We start from the raw sequence: 18,825 nt of genomic DNA on the forward strand, positions 1-18,825 counted from the left end.
CTGCAATAAGCTAGTGGAAGACACAGACAGAATCGCCAGACTCTACACTTCCACTGACATTTAAAGGTCAAGTCTCCTTGTGTTGCACATAATGATATCTCCCTCCCCATGTGTCTGGAAAGGACGGCTGTGAGGATTACTGGGGGAGGAGGGCACCTTTGAAAGTTCACTGGGGCAAATGGACTTGATTGACTGCAATTCTGCTCAACACTTAAATTGAGTGAGCTTGTTTCATAAAATAAATGAAGAGTTAAAGAAAATTAAAATCAAAGAATGAATTCATCCAGGTTTTGTTTTCCACCTCTGTTCTTTATTGATTTTAATATGGTTACCCTTTCAATAAATAAAGACTACCAAAAGAACTGGATCAATGCCTTAAATAGGATCCAGTTCTCAAACATTTTCTTTCCTGGTAGAGGCTTCGCCCTTGACTGCCGGACCCTCGGTGACAGAGAGCAGCTGCTACCTCTGAAAGAGGCTCCATCTGTGGGAAAGCCATTCACCCTAGGGCCATTTCAATTTCCCCACCTCAAGGAAGAATCTGAAAGAATCACATATTCAGTGCATACTTCTTTAAAAATTTTCTCATTTCTCTCTGCCCCCAGAACTCATGGAAACCTCCTCAGCTAAGAGTTAAGAGCATCCCAAATACACACTGCTTACAACCCCATCCTCTGCACCCAGCTCCTTCATCACCAACTCCCTGGTGAGCCCTGGTGGGGGCTTCTTGTCTGACAATAACCAGTAACAACTTCAGTTTATTGACGGTGTATTATGTACCAAATGCCAGGCTGGGCACTTTACTTATAGGATCTCATTGGCTGTCTGCCACAATCCTGCAGGACAGAGATTACCTGCATTTTTACAGATGAGGAAACTGAGCTTCAGGCTGGTTTTGCAAATACTTTAGGTTATAAAGATTGCAAGTGGAGAAACCTCGTGGAGAAACCCAGGTCTGAATTCACACAAACCTATACTTGGAATACTACTGATGAAACAAGGCAAATGCATCATGAATTTATTTCCAATTACACAGTCATCACAGGGTTTAGTTTTAGAGCTACATGCCTAAAAACACCCAATGCAGTCAAGCTGATGAAGAAAATCATTTCAATTTTGTAAAGACCTGAAGAATTCCCGTGTAGGGACACACGAGGGCACTCTAATCTTCTCTCAATTGAGGGAAACATTATCTTTAGCATTTCCTCGGCTCGGAGCCTTGACTTCCAGCCCTACTTCTGCTCTGATGACTTGTATGAGCTTATACATTTATTTGCAGGTGAGTGAAATGAGCCTTAAAAGCTCGTCCATCTTAAGAATCAATGATTCGAACTTACTAACAGCTACTTAAAGGAATTTACAACCCTATTTTAACAAGGGTTATTAACTACTACAAAGAAATAAGATGTTTCTCTCATACTTACTATACTTGTGCAAAAAATATGCTTACAGATTTAACTCATCATATTTGCAAATAGGAAATCATCCCCCGGACTGAGGATGTTGTTTGTTTATTTTTGACTCAGCTGTGAGTTTTACCAAACTGCTGGAGAGATGCTTTCCCCTGCTGCAGGTTCAGGTTCTCGCATTCCTGTGGGCCATCTGCTGGTTGGCTAGCACTGGGTGTGCGCAGGGATCAACCCAGGCGCCAGCAGGTCACTTGTTGCTTAGTCAACTGTGGCAGCCCCCTTCACTCCAAAGGCTGGCCTTTCTGTGCTTTGTGGGACAGTTTTATGAAATTTATTGTTGGGACCTTGGGAAAAAAAAAACACCTTGAGAGTCACCTAGCTTGGACGAAATTTTTCATGGGGCAGGGAGGGTTATTTGAAGATTCACCTGACGAACAGCAGAATGGCAGGGATCCAGGGGAGGGATCCATGGCTAAATCCCCTCAAGGACAAGAAGGGTTTTTTTCCTCTTTCCTATAAATGAAGAACTAAGCCAGGAGCTGCAACAGAGGAAAGGGATAAAGGAGGAGGGGAAATCCAAGTGGCAGACTAAATTACACAAAATGATGGGTTTAAAGGTAATTTGTACATTATACCCAGTGGGGAAAGGGAGTGAAAACACACCCCACCCTGGACGGTGAGTGTTCTGAGAAGCTTGCACACCTGCTAAAAGCCCCTGCTGCGTTTTCCCTGCAGAGGCGAAAAGATGTTTCCTCTGTTGGAGCCTTGCTGGGTGATTGCCACGGAGACCACTTAAACCACTGGGCTGCTTTTGTTCTGAGTCAATAAAAAGCCTCCTAGATGTCTGGTCTTGGGAAATAAAAAGTGACTTGTTCAGTCAGAACAGGGTAGCAGGCAGTCCTTGCAACACTGCTATCTGCTGGTGTCCAGGCACTTCATCCCTGGCATGCAGACAAATGCCCGGGATGAAAGGGAAACTGCTCTTTATTACAACTCACAAAAGGAATTAATCTTCAACTCTATATATGTCTTTTATTTAAATGTAATTAAATAAATTTGGCAAGAGCTGGGTTTTACAATTCTAGTATTATTATAAGGCTTTTTGTTGCAATTTGCTTCACTTTCCTGTATCTGCATTTCTTCATCTGTAAAATACAGATAATAATAGCACTTGAATCCCTGAGTTGGAAAGATTAACTGGGTTTACATAAATCAAGTAGAGCAATATCAGGCACATATGACTAAGTGCTTTAATTATTATTTTTTATCCTCATTCAAGGACAGTTTTTCACTGCTTTTTAGAGAGAGATGATGGGAAAGAGAGAAAGAGAGAGAGAAACATCGATTGGTTGCCTTCTGGTATGCATCCCAACTGGGGATTTAAACTGCAACCTAGGTATATACCCTGACTGGGAATCAAACCGGAGACCTTTTGGTCTGTGGAACAAATTCTCCAACCAACTGAGCCACACCAGCCAGGGGCTAGTAAGTGTTTTATAAGTACTATATAAGTAAGCTCTTCCTTTTCTGTCACAATCACCATTATTTTTGTATTTTTAAAGCCTTAGGACACCTTGAAAAGACCTTGTAATGCAGTTACAAGATTCTATCTCACCTTAGGCACTATTACTTTCTCTTTGTGCGTCCCAGTTTCTTTTTAAATTAATAGAAATGTCAGCTCTTTGGGCTTAAAGTCTTTGTAGATATTTCAGGTCTCTCTCTTTTGCTCCCTCTCTTTTTCCATAAGGTATTGATTCTGAACCAGTATACAGACACCAGTGACAGAGACAACAAACATAGCTGTGCATCAGAAAAACAGGCGAACAGACCCAATGGCATACAGTGTGCCCCACACTGGAGGTGTGCACAGAAGCAGTCCCTGAGCTGTTTCTCGCAGCTTGAGCTGTCATTGGCTGAGGGAAGGGTGGGACACTGGGGGATGGGAGGTCTGGTAGAGGAAGGAGCATGTTTATGAACTGGAGTTATGAAAACAAACAGTGTGCTTTCTTTCAGGGTTTTCTTTGGGCCCTAAATTGTCCCTGGCTCCCCAAGTCTACAAGACAAAGCACAGAGTGCTCAGCACCACACTGAAAATCTCTCTGAATCCGGCTGAAGTCTGTCTGTCCAGTCCTCTTCCATTTCTTTCTCCTGTCACTTCTACCGTGAGCCACGCAGCCCTGCTCTGTTTGCTAAAGGTGCCCTTGCTTTCTTATGTAGAATTTTACTTGTTTGGTTCCCTTTGTCTGAAATGCCCTTCCTCCCTGTATGGAAGCCTTGCCCATCCTTTCCAGTTCTGCTCCCAGGTGCTCTCTCAGTGCAGCTGTTTCTTAACCCCTACCCCTTTTCAGGTTCCTAAACAGTTTTCTCTCTCTCTTTTTTAACTGTGACACTACATTCTGCTTTTATTGGCTTTAGTTGAACTATAGTATATAGTCTCTTTCCTACAAGACTACAAACTACACCTTGTTAATTTTCAAAAGATTCCCTACAGTACCCAGTATGAGACTAGGAACATACTAGGGTGATCAAAAAGAACTGTGAATAATAGCTGCTTATCCAAAATGTATGCTTGTTTTGTGCCAGGCAATGTGGACCCTGAGAAGAAAGATTCATTCGATGTGAACCCTGAGAAAGAATTTATCTGCTGAGATGGACTCTCCATAGTCAACCAAGGGCCCCCATCCTGTGAACACTAAGAGCCCAGCAGGCCTTTGCTGACTGGGGCTCCCCTGCTCTCTGTGTACTGGGAAGAACCTCAGGCTGAACCCTGGCTGTCTTTGAGTCAACCACTGTGGGGAAACCCTGGTGTCCTCTTTCTCCTGAGACCTGCCCCGTCCAATCAGAACTATACAATTTGGACCCCTCATTTACATAAAATGGACCCAACTGAGAGAACCTGGGTAGGAAATTTCTTTGTAACAGGTGGCTCCCCTTTGTCTCAGTTGAACACAATTTAGTTGCTACCTGAATCCATGTCTCCTGGGCTGCAGCCCCTTTTTGCTCAGATAAATGTTTTTTATTTTTTATTACAGTCTAAAATTAACTCTGGTTTACAGCAATATTCTAAGCACATGATGTGTATTCTTTAGGTAGTTCTTAAACAACTTTGCTGTGTAACGAAGATTTTAACCTCGCCGCAGAGAGTCCTGGTCTTTGTCCTTGGCTCTGGGAAAGAGGTAACCTCTTAGGGCCTTGAAATGTCCTGCCTGATAAGAGAATCTTTTTTTATCTGGTGGGCTCTGGGGCCACACCCAAAAGTCTAAGGATATAACTTATGGTGGTGGCTTTAGTTCCATGGGTACAGGCTTGCCCTCTGGAGGGCTGGATACTCTGGATACTCAGGTTGGCCATGTGGTGCCTCAGTAAAGACTCTGGACACTGAGGCTTGGGTGAGCTTCCCTGGTCAGCAGCACTCGGTGCGTAGTTCAACATCAATGCCAGGAGAGTAGCTCTGCCCATGAGTCCAAAGGGAAGGACAAACGGAAGCACCAAGTTTGGTGCTTTGCTGGACTTTGCCCTATGTACCTTTTCACTTGGCTGATTTTAATCTGCGCTTTTCTCTGTAGTACATGGTGACAGCTTTCAGTGAGTTCTGTCAGTCCTTCTGGCATATTACTGAAGAGAGCTTGAGGACCCTCAAACTGGCAATTGATGTCAGAGTGAGGGTAGTTTTGTGGATTGTGCTTCTTCTAACCTTGCACTTGGGAAGTAGATATTAAAATTATCTCCATTTTACAGATGAGAAACCTAAGGGACAGAATAGTTCAACTTTTATTCAAGGCCACTTGAACTTAGGTATGCTAGAACAAAGCCCACACTCTGAACTGCTTGTCTATACTGCCTCCAATGTGAGTAAAAATTACAGATAGATATAAGATAAAAATATTAAGAACAGACATAAAAATGAGCACATGTCCTTAAATGCTGAGATGTTTAACGTACGTAGCTTTTGTAGAAAAACATGTTGTGTTACAATGCAGGTAGTCATCTCTATGAATATTGCAATAAAGTTGATATGAATAGACTATAATTTTCCATGTTAAAATATTTCTGTGGCCTCAGCTAAGAACATACTTATTTGCAAAGTTATGTATGAGAACTGGGACTTACGGTTCTTGAATACAGCAACAAATTCAACAAGAAGTGTTTTATAGACCTTGGGAACAATCTCATTGTCCCTTGCCTTCCATTTTAATTACTTGGATGTGACCCAGTCAGTTCCTGTGAGTTCCCCTGACTCCGCTGAGGATATTGAACAGGTCTTCGCCCTGTGCTCCCCTGACATTCAGTACCCACTTGATGAACTTGGGCTGCTGTGCGCTAGGAATCTCCACGTCTGCCACTGACACAGCACAGGGAGCTTTGAAGGTCAGATCACGTCTAACTCATGCCCATATTTCTTTCTATAGTTTCTAAGTCTCTGGCACATGGCAGGTACTGAGTACATGTATATAGAACAAATGCAGGCATGGTTACTCGAATAAACAGCTATTTAGAGAGTGTTTCCCTAGGACAGGTGAGCCTGGGTCTCTTGATCTTTTCCTAAAATTCTCTTTGGTCCACCCATCACCTTTATTTATTTACTTATTTTAAAAGATTTTATTTATTTATTTTTAGAGAGGGGAAAGGAGGGACAAAGAGAGAGTGAGAAATATCAGTGTGTGGTTGCCTCTCACATGGCCCCCACTGAGGACGTGGCCTGCCACCTAGGCATGTGCCCTGACTGGGAATTGAACCAGCAACCCTTTGGTTTGCACCCTGTACTCAATCCACTGAGCTATGCCAGCCAGGGCCCAACCATGTCCTTTAAAGAGGCAGAGTTTTGGCTGTGCCTGCTCACCACCAGCACTGGTACACCCCAGCTCCATTTATCTCCATTTGACCTTCTAGCTTGAGTTATCTGGGTCAATGAAGAAGAAAGTGTCAGAAAACTCATGTCAAAAATAAACCAGAAAGGATGACTAAAGGAGCAGCCATAATAAAATACAAAATTCAACAATTTGAAAGGAAAAGACCCAGAGAGTTTCTTACAAGTTACGCCTTCTAATAAGATCTCCCTGGGGCCTCCTATCTCACACACATGATTTAGGTCCTTGGGGAAAATGCAGCATCTGTAGAGAACTGGACTGCACAGTGACAGATGCAGAAAGGCTGGCAGCTTTGGGACATATAAAATACAGCCAACATGAGTCCAAGGCCCACAATCAGGGGACAATTCAGTAATTTCCCAAACCGAAGGATACTACCCTTAAACTTGGCCAATCCAAAGGGATAATAAACTTCACCTATCAGACCTGATTAGGTTTCTACGGAGCATGTGAAAGAGTGGAGAGTGTTAATAATACCCATGGAACTGCCAGCAAAATCTGAGAGGGCCATGTGGCTAAGTTAATTTCAGTCGTGTGCCTACTGAATTCATCGTCATTCTCAATGCAACAAAGCAACTGCGTAAGGCAGAACACTTGCAAGCAGAGGACGCTGATCGAGGTAGTTTTCAATGGGCTGAAAAGCCAAAAGGCATCCCACTGTCCGAGCACAGATATCAGCATGGGAATCCACAGAGCCGGTCCTGATCTACTCCCAAGTAGCTGGATGAGCTAGAGAGTTGGAATAAATCTGAGGTTTTTCAGGGTCTTTCACACCTGGAGCACTGTTACACACAGCATCCACATGTAAAAACGAACGTGATCAGAGCTTCTCTGGTTACAGGCCTACGGGGGCAGTCCCCTCGCCTAACCTTTCTGTGACCTGGGGCACCTAGGAGACACCAAGCCTCCTTAGCACTCTGCAGGGCACCACGGGAATTCCAGTGCCCTAGGTAGTCTCCAAATCAGCACAACCTCCTGTGGTTTGTGTGGGTGAAAGCATTTTTAATTCCGTGTATGGAATGCATTTTAAAGCCTTCCACGTATGTCTGGGTATCTATTTTCCTTTGAAAGACCTTCTCTTCTTCAAATGTCTAAGAGACCCCAATCCCCACCCCACAATACGGTACAGTACAGTACAGATAATTCATTAATAAGAAATCTTCCTCTATTTTGCTAATTAGTGCCCTTTCTGCCTCAGAACAGATGGCATTGTCCTGGTGAAGTAATGCCTCACAAAAGGGCACTTGCTCATCCTCCACGGAGCCTTCTCGGTTCTGAGATAATCACATTTTCTTTAATAACCTTTCAGTTTTTAACACAAAAGAAAAAATAATATGAAAGTTTAGGGAAAAACAGGATAATGTTATGGAAGCTAGGAGAAAAAGTTAAATGAAATATTCTACCACAACCATTACCCTGCTGTTATTCAGCCTCTTGGTGTCACCCTGGAAGTCAGTTTGTGAAATAAACAGTATCTGATGCTGGGGTAAGGCAGGTGGAAGTTACCATTTCATCCCTGGGGGTGGTGCGGTGTGACAAACACCCACGGCTCACCCTCCAGCTGCCACGTGGTAGGGAAGCAGTTAAACAAGTAATGACAGAATTCATGCAGAGCAAGCAGAATACCAGAGGAAATTTAGAGGATGGTTTATCTGAGACTGAAAGTTCAAGATAGAGTTGAGAAAGAAGTCAAATTTCAGTTAAAGTCTAAACAAACATGTAAAAATAAAAACACTAATTTAAACTCAAATATCTTACATTGACTATAATAGCAGCTGTAAGGGTTAGGGAGGTGGGCACATTGTGAAAAGTAGGATTTGGCTCTAAAGTCATTTCCCCTGGGTGTTGGTTATGTCTTTCTCCCAATTCTGAAATGCCCCAAGGGTACTTCAGACCCAGCGTATCTGCCGCAGACTAAGCCTATCTCCTTCCCTCCACCACTCCGAAACCTGCTCCTTCTCCTGTGTCCCCATCTCTGGGAAGGCCATCACCTTCCTCTCAGTTACCCAAGACAGTTTTGCCTTCTCTCATCCCCTCCAATTAATTGCCAAGTCCTGCTGACACTTCTTCCTACCTGTCTCCTGTGCCTCCCTTTATGTCTCCCTTTTCCTCCTTTCACACTGCCACCCTCCTTCTCCGGCCAGCACCACCGCCCGCTTGGATGACCTGATCACCAACCAAAGTGGCTTCTTCCCTGGGTTCATCACTTCCCTACTCCAGTACATTTTGTAAACTGCAGCCAGCATGATCCGTCCAAAACACAAAGCTGACCTTGTCGTTAACCTCCTAAACACCTTTCCCGTGCCCATTAAGTCAAAGCTAAATCACGTTAACATGGCTTATTAGACCTCTCAGTGTGTCGCCACGCTCCTCCCTGCAACCCATGGCACGCTGCAATGAACCATTTGTTTGCTACATGGGCCATTTTCTTTCCTGAAGGTCTTTGGAAAACAAGCTCACTCTTGTCCCTCTTATCCTGGGGCTAATTCCTCTGTATCCATCAGGTTGCAGTTTATTCACCACCTCCTCTAGGAGACCTCCCTGGACTCCCATCCTATCTCTTTAAGATACCCCTGCTACAGGCCTCCTCCAGCAGTAATCTCTACGTCTGCAATCATCCCAAGTAGCAAATTGCGCTATAACTGCCTAAGTAAATGTCCATTTCTTCAGCTTGACTGTAAGCTCTTTGAAGGCAGGAACCATGTCTGTAATTATCATCAGTGAATCACCAGTGCCTAGGAGAGGGCCTGGCATATGAAAGAGATCAACATACAGGAATCAAATAGAATGAAGAAAATAATAAATTTTTCACCTTCCCCTCAGCATCCCTGAAAACTGGGGAGTCATTTTGTTTCTCTTCAGCCTTATGCAGTTATTTCAGGGCTTTTCATCCATTCCTGAACAAGCCTTTCAAATGGTTGTTTTTGCCTTTGAGATCAGTTTAACATTTAATCTTGGCATGCTACATAAGACTCATTAGCCTACTTTCTCAGCCTCATCTCCATTCCTTTTTTGAAATGAAATCTATGCTTGGGTTTTCTCAAGGTCACCCTAACCTCTTGTTTCTTGGTACCGCTACATTGGTACCGCTTTCTTGGTACCGCTACTCATCTCTCTACCTGCAATACCCGGATATTTACTACTTGCTCTTTATGACTCAACCCAAGGGCCATCTCCTTGGGTTGAGTCCCATCTCCTCTCAGAAGCCTAATCTACCATGCCTTCCTCCCACTACCAGCAACAGCACTGGGTATTGGTTTTCTGCGTGTTTTAGTCCCCTATGCATTGTTCTCCATAGTGTTTGCATTTTGGCTTTCTTCTCTTATAAAATCATAACTCCTTGAAGGGCAAAGAGAAGAATCTTATTCATCTGCATATTCACCTCATCTAATATAGTACCTGGTACAAAAGGCACTCAATATCCTCTGAATAAATCATTTTCCTTTAAATGAATACATTTAAAATACATAGACAATGAGGACCAAAAGAAACAAAAGAAAAAAAGCAAGAACCAATAATTATTTTAGCCAAATTGACGCAAAGGGCTCCTATAGTTCTTATGATGATCTATATGGGCACCTCCTGCCAGGGGGCTGCCCTGAACCCAAACCCAGGGAGGAGGGCGGGGCGCTCTCTTCACCTTTTCTGTGTAGCATTTTCCCATCTGCTTTCAATTGTACTTTAAGAATATTGCTTTCAGTATATAAGCCTTCAAATCATACATGTTCATAAAATATTCATCTCAGCTTGACAGAGCCTAGAAATGTTTCAGTTCTACCATTACCGCAGACTGAGGCTGCACAGCAAGACATTTGCACGACAGGCTACAAATGCTTCCTATTTTTTTCTTTAGTTTGGTTATTTTCAGGTCTGTGCAGAGAAAAAATATCGATAGAATATTATCAGGAAAGATATTATACCTTACAGACAATAATTCTAGAATAATCAGAAAATTTAAAAAATACTTGTGTTTCTTTTAGAAAATGTCAGCTTCTTCGTAGACAATCAAAGAAAGACTGCCCGTGCTTTGTAGGTAACAAGCCGGACATCCCCCTCAGAGCAGTGCAGGCCTCTGTGGCCAAGCCTATTTCATGCGGGAGCAATCAGAGGTCTACTAACAGAATCCACCTCGGTACCTGCTGATCCTACCGGGTGTTTAGCAATGTAATCCAAATTCCTATGGGCGTGAAAAAGTGGAAGGGATCCTGCTCAACCATGTGTATAGATATTTGAACAGATTTTGTTATAATTCTCCTCCACCTATATGCAATTCTTGACATGTATTCAGATTCTTTTCACACACACACAAACACACCCATCCATTACATCGTCTGCATCTAATCCCTCCCCCAGCAGCCTGGTTTGAAAGTCTAATTAGGGTTAGCTGGCATCTGCACTTTTCCCAAAGGCAAAGTTACAGGACACTAAAGCATCTATTTCACCCACATTGCCTCCAGTGTGCCTGTTCTGATAAGCTCTTAGAGGCCGAGGGGAGATGTGGAACCAACCTGTCCCATCGAGTGGAGGTCAGGTCAGATCACATCCTAGCAACCGAAACCTCTGCCTCAGAAGCACAGCTGTCTAAAACAGCAGTGTGCTGTGGGTGGGTGCACTCTGCAGGATCTTTATAAAGGGTCAACAATGACAGGCGTTAGAACTGGGGTTCTTTTGAGGGTGAGGCTAAGGTTGTGGCTCAGTGTGCATGCATGTGTGAGTGTTGGGCATGATGCATATATTGAAAGAGATCATAAAGCTATTCTGTTGGCTGGGGAAGGACATGTAAAATCTGTATAAAGATGTGTTCAAAGGAAAGCATTTTGTAATGTTGTTAGTCTTGAGATGGGAAGAAAATGACTGCATTAGGAGGGCAAATGATAGAGAAAGGAGGAGAGCAGAAGCAAAGTTAACAACACTGTCCCGTTGCAGAGGATCCTGTTGCAAAGGCTTTGGATGCCTGGAGATGATGAAGTTTGACAGCTGAACTTGGAGTGGGAGGACAAAGTAGCTAAAGAAGGTTTTCTGGCTCTCTTGATCAGTTGCCCTCATGTTACATTTAAGATTCCCTTGGTACTTATACCCTGGACAACCCTCTACATCGTATTCTTCCCTTAACTGTACGTCTCCTTGAGGGGATGACATTCAAGATGGTCGATCTAATCAGACAGAGAACTCTGAGCCACACAGCTTAATTAGAAGGTCAGCTCCTTAACTCGATTGTAAATTACCTGAGGGTATGGAGTGCATCTTACACCTCTTTTTTGTTGACCATTCCAGGTGCAGGCTTTCAACAAAAGAATGTTGTGATTAATATTTTAAAAAGCCAGATTATATAACAATTATTCTATTATTATGTAGTGCTCATTTTGTGACAGAAACTGTTCTACGTGTGCTGTTTGAATTAATTAATTCTCACAGTGACCGAGTGATGTAGTGCTATTATTATCTTTGATTTACAGAGGCTGCTGGGGCACAGAGAGGTTAAGTAACTTGTCCAAGGTCAAAGAGTCACAACAGGCAGAATTGGGGTTCAAATCCACAGTGTGGGTCTAGCATTAATACTTTTAAGTAACCCATGATTCAGCTTCTTAACAGGCATGTGTGATTCCCCAATTCCTTGTAGCTTTTCTGTGACTCAAGGTAAGAACAGGAAAATCTAGGGAAGTGAAGAAACTTCTTAGGAGGGAAATTTACTAATTGGGAACAACAAAGCCATAGCCTCTTTTTATTCCTTTCCATGACCACCCAGAGGGAAAAAAAAAAGAAAAAGGAAATCAAACAACAAAAGACTATTCCCACTGAAGAAACCATTTTGGTTCCACATGACTTTTTTTGTTGTTGTTTTTTTCTTTGATTGGGTCAGCCCTGATAGTCTCCATTTGGTGCCTGGCTTCCGATGGCCTTAAACACAGTAGGAGGATGGGTTTGTTTCAGGGCCAACTCATGGATCATATCATCCTCAAAGGGAAGCCAACCTAAACTTCTTGTTCCATCATGTATTTCATACCCTTCTGAGTCCCCAAATCTCTTTTAGAAGCACCAGACCTGATTCAACTTCCAGAAGCAGAGTTTGAGTAATGAGCCCTTCATCCTGCCCCCCTGGTGGGGAGTGAGTATGGGATCACAGAAAAACAGCTAGAGAAATCACCAGTGGCCAAAGGCAGAACTGCACTGGAAAGATAGGATTTCAGGAGGGCATTTTCATCAGCAAGATGAGAACAGAAAGGCATCTGGGAATTGGAGAGCAGCGAGGAGCGTCTGAGCAAGGGTTCACACTGGCAAGGGCATGGCCTTGGACAAGCCAGGTCAGTGGAAGGAAGGTGAAAGCAGGGACAAGAAATGAGAGCAGGCTGGGGCTGCAGCCACACAGGAAACACGAGAAGCTCACCTTTGACAAGGGATGAAGGAAGGCAGCAATGATATAGGGCCAAAGAATTGTTCCTAGGATAGAAATTACACCAGAGTACTGCTTCTAACTTCCGGCCACCTCACTCTGCCTCAGAATTCTCATTTCTAATGGGGCTCAGTGATAAGCCTTATCATGAAGTACAGGAATATTATGCCAAATAACAAGAAATGGATTGGAAAGTGTTCAGGTTGCTTCACAAGACTATTTACACAAGGTGAACCTGACCAGTCTACTCAGTTTAGCTTTAGTTACAACTCAAAATGATGGTGGCTGCAAGTTCTTTTTCCAACATTTTCATTCTCTGGTTCATGTATTAAATTATTTACTCAACAGTCACCAATGACCACACCGCTACCCTGTACTAAGATTTAGGATTATAAACAGAAATAAATCACATTCTCTTTGTGAAACTTGCTCAAAGACGATGTGGAAGACATACCTAAAAATAACGAGTTAAGAAGTGCTATGATAAAGATATTAACAAAGCATTTCTGAGGGGTAGGAGAAGGAGTCCTCTGGCCACTTCCCAAATATACCCCCACCCCACAGCTTAATTAGTTTATTTCAACTGGAAAGCCCCCTTCAAAACCTTGATCCTCAAGCCACATCCCTTGAAATTTTGACCATTCTTCAAATCCAAGGTCAAATGCCATTTTTTTTAACAAAGTAGTTTTTAATCTTAAAATTTGGAATTAATCTTTCCATTCTCTGTGCTTCTATAACCCTTTATTTACATTTCTGTTTACCCCAATTAGTTTTTTTTAAAGTATATATAATGTAGAAATATATATAATTAGATTGTAAGCTCCTGTGACAGCCAGATTGAGGCCCAATTCATCCTTGGGTCTCCCACAGGCCTGAGCTTGGAGGCTTCTTAAATTGTTCTCAGGGCCTGTTCATTCAGAACAACTAATCTACAGTCCATTTTAGGACACTAACGTGAGGCTACACTGCTTCATTCTGGCAATTGTGAGTCCTTGTTTGCACATGCCAAAACTAATTGCTTGTTTTGCAGATGCATAAAAGAAATGGCCCTTAGACTTAAAATAATCCAATCATTTTCCCCATCTCTTCCTACATATGGACAAAGAACAGGCAAAAAACAAACCAACAACAACAACAAAAAGAAAACCCTCTTAAATCAATCAAAATTTTTTCCATTTGAAAAGGACTTTACATTTCACTTAATTCAACATTTTAATTACAAATGAGGAAACTATGTCACCAGAGATTCGAATACCTTTTTGATATCACATAGGCAGAATCATCAATATCAAATTTTGAGATCCTTAAGTTCAAGACTCTTTAACAGATCAAATAGTTTACCTTCGATAAAAAGAAAAGGACATGAATGATAAAAATAGCACTAAATATACAAAGACATTTATTGAAAAGCTATGTGCATGATAGAAAAAAAGTCCCTATCAGTCCATTTGTCCGTTGAGAAGATCACGCTTTCACTAACATTACCAAAATGTTTGTAGAGTTTGAAGCTTTAATTTAAAATCCTGACTGTTGCAATTTCCAGATCCTTCACTCTTAGAGTCTCTAATCATTCTATGCAGTTGGCAATGAAATATGTTTGGGTGATACTGGTCATTAACAGGTGTTCTCAGCAGTTGTGGAAGTAAAATAATACATCAAGGCTTTGTGGCGAGGTGCACGCTCACACATGTTCTCTCTCATCATGACTTGGGCAAATGGAGCAGATGCACTCAAATCTGACATAGTTTATTTGGATCCAGGGCTGCTGTTACAGCCAGAATGCCTGCCCTTGCCTGGTCCATTCCCAAGTCCCTGCTTCCTCAGCCCCATTCTGGCAGATGAGACACTATCTCACAGACGCCCCAGGGTAGCACATGTGAACATACACTCGTGTGCAAAACAGGTCTAAGCATTGAATTTGAAACTTACTGGGTTTATATTCTAAAACTCTATTTAGTATTCTAATTGTAAACAAGGAAGTATATATGTATATTTAAGGATAGACAAAAGTAGGTTTACAGTTATAATACAAATAAATAATACCATATAATAATACAAGATCACACTGTTTCACATACTCACAACTGTAAATCTACTTTTTTGAAGATATGTCATATGTACACATATGAAGATATCTATCTGTCTACCTCATCACAGTGATATTTAACCTCTCAGATAAAGATCACTTAGTTTTGGGGGTTGGGGGAGGTAGGAGAGGATATAGGGAGAATAAATGGTGATGGAAGGAGACTTGACTTGGGGTGGTGAACACACAGTACAATACACAGATGATGTTTTATAGAATTGTACACCTGAATCTATATAATTTTATTTACCAGTGTCACCCCAATAAATTCAATAAAAATGTAAAAAAAAGAGACCAATTCGTTAAAAAAATGCTTTGACTTGCTGCAGAGGACGGTCTGTGGAGACTGGTTGTCAGTTGCAGACTACCTCCCACCCCACCAGGCACCACTGTTCTGCACTTCCCAAGGTCCCTTTAAGGGCACAAGGACAGTGCACGGGTTTCGGAGCTAGCGACACAGAAGCTTAAATATTAGTTCTGCTATTTACTATTTAAAAATTACTTAACCTCACTGAACAATAATTTTCTTATTTCCAAAATGAGGATATTAATACCTATCTTGGAGGTGCCAGGATTTGAGCTAATGTAAGCCAGTGGGTGCTGTGTGGCTGTGCTCAGTAATAACAGCTATAATAAAGGTGGTGATGAGGGGGAAGAAGAAGACAGGAAGGGGTAGGAAAATGGCAGCCTCTACTACTTGAATATCTTCTGTATTTCTCAGCAAGGCTTGGCAGAACTCAGTTGAGCTAGCATTTAGCCAGGGAATCTAAAGCTTGAGGTGGGGGAAAGGGAACTACTGATGAGGCAGGGGTGTGAGAGGGGCGACTAGCACTTAACCTGTGATTTTCCCATCTTCAGCTTATATATACATATACTTCCACTGCTGGGAAAAGGGTATTTACAGTAGTGAATTCAGCATCTTTTGAAGACTCAAGTCCTTTTTTTAATAAGCAGGGTGAACAAATCCCTGTGCCCTGCCTGGTGGCTAATCATCAAGTTTCCAGTTAGAGCAGTAGGTCCTGGGTGTTTGGAACCCCTAGCAATTGTAGTTACTGTGAGATACCCTACAGACTGCAGAACAAATGCCCAGCTCCCTTCTGGAGTCCTGGCCCAGCCACAGGCAGAGCTGCTGCTGTGGTCACTACTGTCCAAAATACAACAGGAAGGAGGAAGTCCCAACCTAGTTTGGACATGACAGAGCCATTTAGGGCCTGCCTAAGATGCCACTCTGCTTGCAAACACACACACTCCTTACCTGTCAGACCACTTGACAAAACAATCCATCAGAATGTCTGATGACAAATGACATATTAAAAGAGGCCTGCGTGTCATTCCAGCGATGACTCCACAGGAGTCAATTAAACAAGGAAAAGACCTGTTCTAAGCATGATCACCCAGCATCTCCCAAGGAGCTGTAGTCAATGGCTGATACAGCACAAGTGATCACAACTATGAAGATTTAGCGGCCCTCTCCTTGCTCAAAAGCAGCAAGAGCTCATGAGGACAATGAACCTGGAAGACCTCCAAAATTAGAGGTAAGGAAAAGGCTGCATCTGAAGCCAGCACTGCTCTTCCTCATGCATAGAAAGCAAAGATTTGGGGTTGCATGAGGTCATCTTTTAGCCACTGCAAAGGCAGACTGTTCCCAGGAATGCTTAGGAGTTTGTCTGGCAGTCTAGGGCTGAAGTCAGTTGTTATGTCTCCAGGTGAGAGAAAGGATTGGCAGTAGTCCATCCTCTGCTTCTAGGAGTGCTTTCCAAGTACCAGCATCTAGGATTTTGTCCAGCAGACGTGGCCAAGATCACTGTAGTGCAAGTGTCCTTCCCTAGAAACCATGTTTTTACTAGGTTTGAGTGGATGGAAGAGGATCACTTAACAAATCTAATGAGAGTGATGTCAAGTTATAAAACCTCCAGGAGAGAGAGAGTAGCTGGAAGCAGAAGTGCTTTTCAAGGTTGCAGTTCAAGACCAGCCAGGCAGACACCTGTATATATAGAAAAAGCTTCAAACACCACCACCTCATCACACCTAATGACTGCCTGTGACAAGCACTTGCATTCTCTATTTCTGGCTTTTCCAACAACAAAAATATGTGTTTTTATACTCAGTCCTGGTTCTGAACCTATTCTTTAGTGCTAATCTGTTTTTTTTCCCTTCAATAATCAAGGTCAGATAAGTTGGAAAGGAAACACTTTTCAGTTTTACTTTTGATCCAGATCTAAAATTGTTAATGAGTTTTTATTCCTTACCTTTTTTCTGTAAGTGATTCAAGTAAATGCACCCCTCACATACCCTGACCCCAGCATTCAGAGGGAAATATTCTTAGACTAAAGCTATCAAGTAAAACGCAAACCAAACAAAAAAACCACAAACAATTAAAAAATGGTGCTTCCATTCTCCTGAGTTCCCCTTTCCAACCATGCAGTGTACTTAAATCCCTTTACAGCAGCTGCTCCAATGTTAAATAAAGTTTTTGGTTTGGAAATAAAAAGAGGTTTAGTTCAGGTCGCTGACAATTATTTTCTAAGCACAATAGAAAAGGAACCCAACCCATTAACAACACTATAATGGCACAAGCAAACACAGTGGGAACAAATAGGAACAGAAGAATACCTGGGATTGCCAGATGGGAAAGGGGGACGTTGTGGAGGTGAGGGGGCAGCGAGGCCATCCAGTCGGCATTGCAGACCTCCGATGATGTCTTTGTCCCGCTGGGGTTGGGGGAACAGATGCTCCCCATCCTGAGTTTCCTCCTTACCTTCCTAACTGCTAGCATCCCTCTCTGTCAGTCAACAAACTGCCCAGGCTCAGTCCAGGGCCACTCACTCAGTGATCATCATTGCTCGGGCTCTCTAGACATTTCGGGGCCACCTTTTGTCACGCCAGTCTTGCCAAAAGGCCTTTCTTCCTGGGAAGACGGGAAAATAGGTGGTTTCCTGTCCCCACTCCCCCAGCACCCGCAGTCCCCACCCTCTCCGGCCCAGCCGCTGTTCCGCTCCCTTAAGCTGCTCAGTCCCGGCTCCGTTAAACTTCTTATGTTCCCGTCTGGAGCTCGGAGAAGGTAGGCCCTGGAGATAAATCTCAGGGTGACTGAACGTCCGAAGACCAGCCACGCCCAGAGCTACTCAGAAGACAGGTGCCTACACAGCATACAGACAGACCGGTGGGTTTATACACACGTGAGCGCCAGGACGCACCATCATCAGCCTGATGTAGGCTTCTAGGTATGTCACTGGGCTGGCACATAAGCTGGGCCTGCCTCCTCCCCTTCCCTGGCTTCTCGCCTCACACTCCCCCAGCCCCGTGCTTCCTGAAGGCTCTCAGAAGTGTAACCCACGGCGCTGGACTGCCGGCAGCCCCGCCCCGCACTGCCGGGCAGATTTGCCGGGCAAGGAGGCCCGTGATTGGCCGCCGGCGGAACGCGCTCGGATTGGTCTGCGACTTCCCCGCCCCTCCCCTCCACTGCCTCAGTCCCCTCCCTCCGTTACTCCAGCTTTCCAGCACGCAGGAGGAGGCAGCTGCAGGAGGAAGCTTGCAACCTGGCATGAGCTGGATCTCAGACGGTCTTCTTTCTTCGGGCCTTTGTGCAGCTCACACTAGCTGTTAAATGTGACCATAAATGTTTATGTGGCCTCCACTCACGCACACATACACACACGCAATGACAAGTACACAGAAAGTATTACATGTACAGTAAACCACAATGGCAGCAGAAATACAAGAGGTGAAGAGGTTGAGAAAGGTACTATGTATTGTAGCTGGGTGACAACGTGAAGAATTGGTTGTGTTTCAACCATTGCATAATTAAGATTCACCTACACACCACTTATCGCATTTTACAGAGGAGGAAATAGTGGTTCTTTATATTTGTATTCCCTGTTTTTTTGAAACTTCTTCCAAATTCTTTACCCCATTTGCTCTTCACAGTACCCCATGAGGCAGGGAGAGTTTCTGGTATGATCCTCTTTTCATAGATGAAATGGAAGTCTGGGGTCATTCACGGAGCACTGTTTTGAAATCTCATTTTGGAATGAGGGTGGTAGGCACTTAAACTCATTTCCCTGCCTTCTG

The 18,825-nt window shown here is 43.3% G+C and overlaps 1 protein-coding gene across 1 annotated transcript in view; it reads right to left on the reverse strand.

Moving 5' to 3' along the window:
- Nucleotides 1–18,099, reverse strand: part of PLCXD2 (phosphatidylinositol specific phospholipase C X domain containing 2) — a 43,821-nt gene extending 25,722 nt beyond the window's left edge. Inside the window, exon 1 of the mRNA XM_037055463.1 lies at nucleotides 17,368–18,099. Coding sequence (XP_036911358.1) covers nucleotides 17,368–17,530 — 163 coding nt within the window. The 5' untranslated portion in view covers nucleotides 17,531–18,099. The remainder of the gene's footprint in view (nucleotides 1–17,367) is intronic.
- Between the last annotated feature and the right edge of the window lie 726 nt (nucleotides 18,100–18,825).

Source organism: Sturnira hondurensis, unplaced genomic scaffold (genome assembly GCF_014824575.4).
Source record: "Sturnira hondurensis isolate 20B ecotype Veracruz unplaced genomic scaffold, ASM1482457v3 Scaffold0000880, whole genome shotgun sequence".
In the NCBI taxonomy this organism is placed as follows: domain Eukaryota; kingdom Metazoa; phylum Chordata; class Mammalia; order Chiroptera; family Phyllostomidae; genus Sturnira; species Sturnira hondurensis.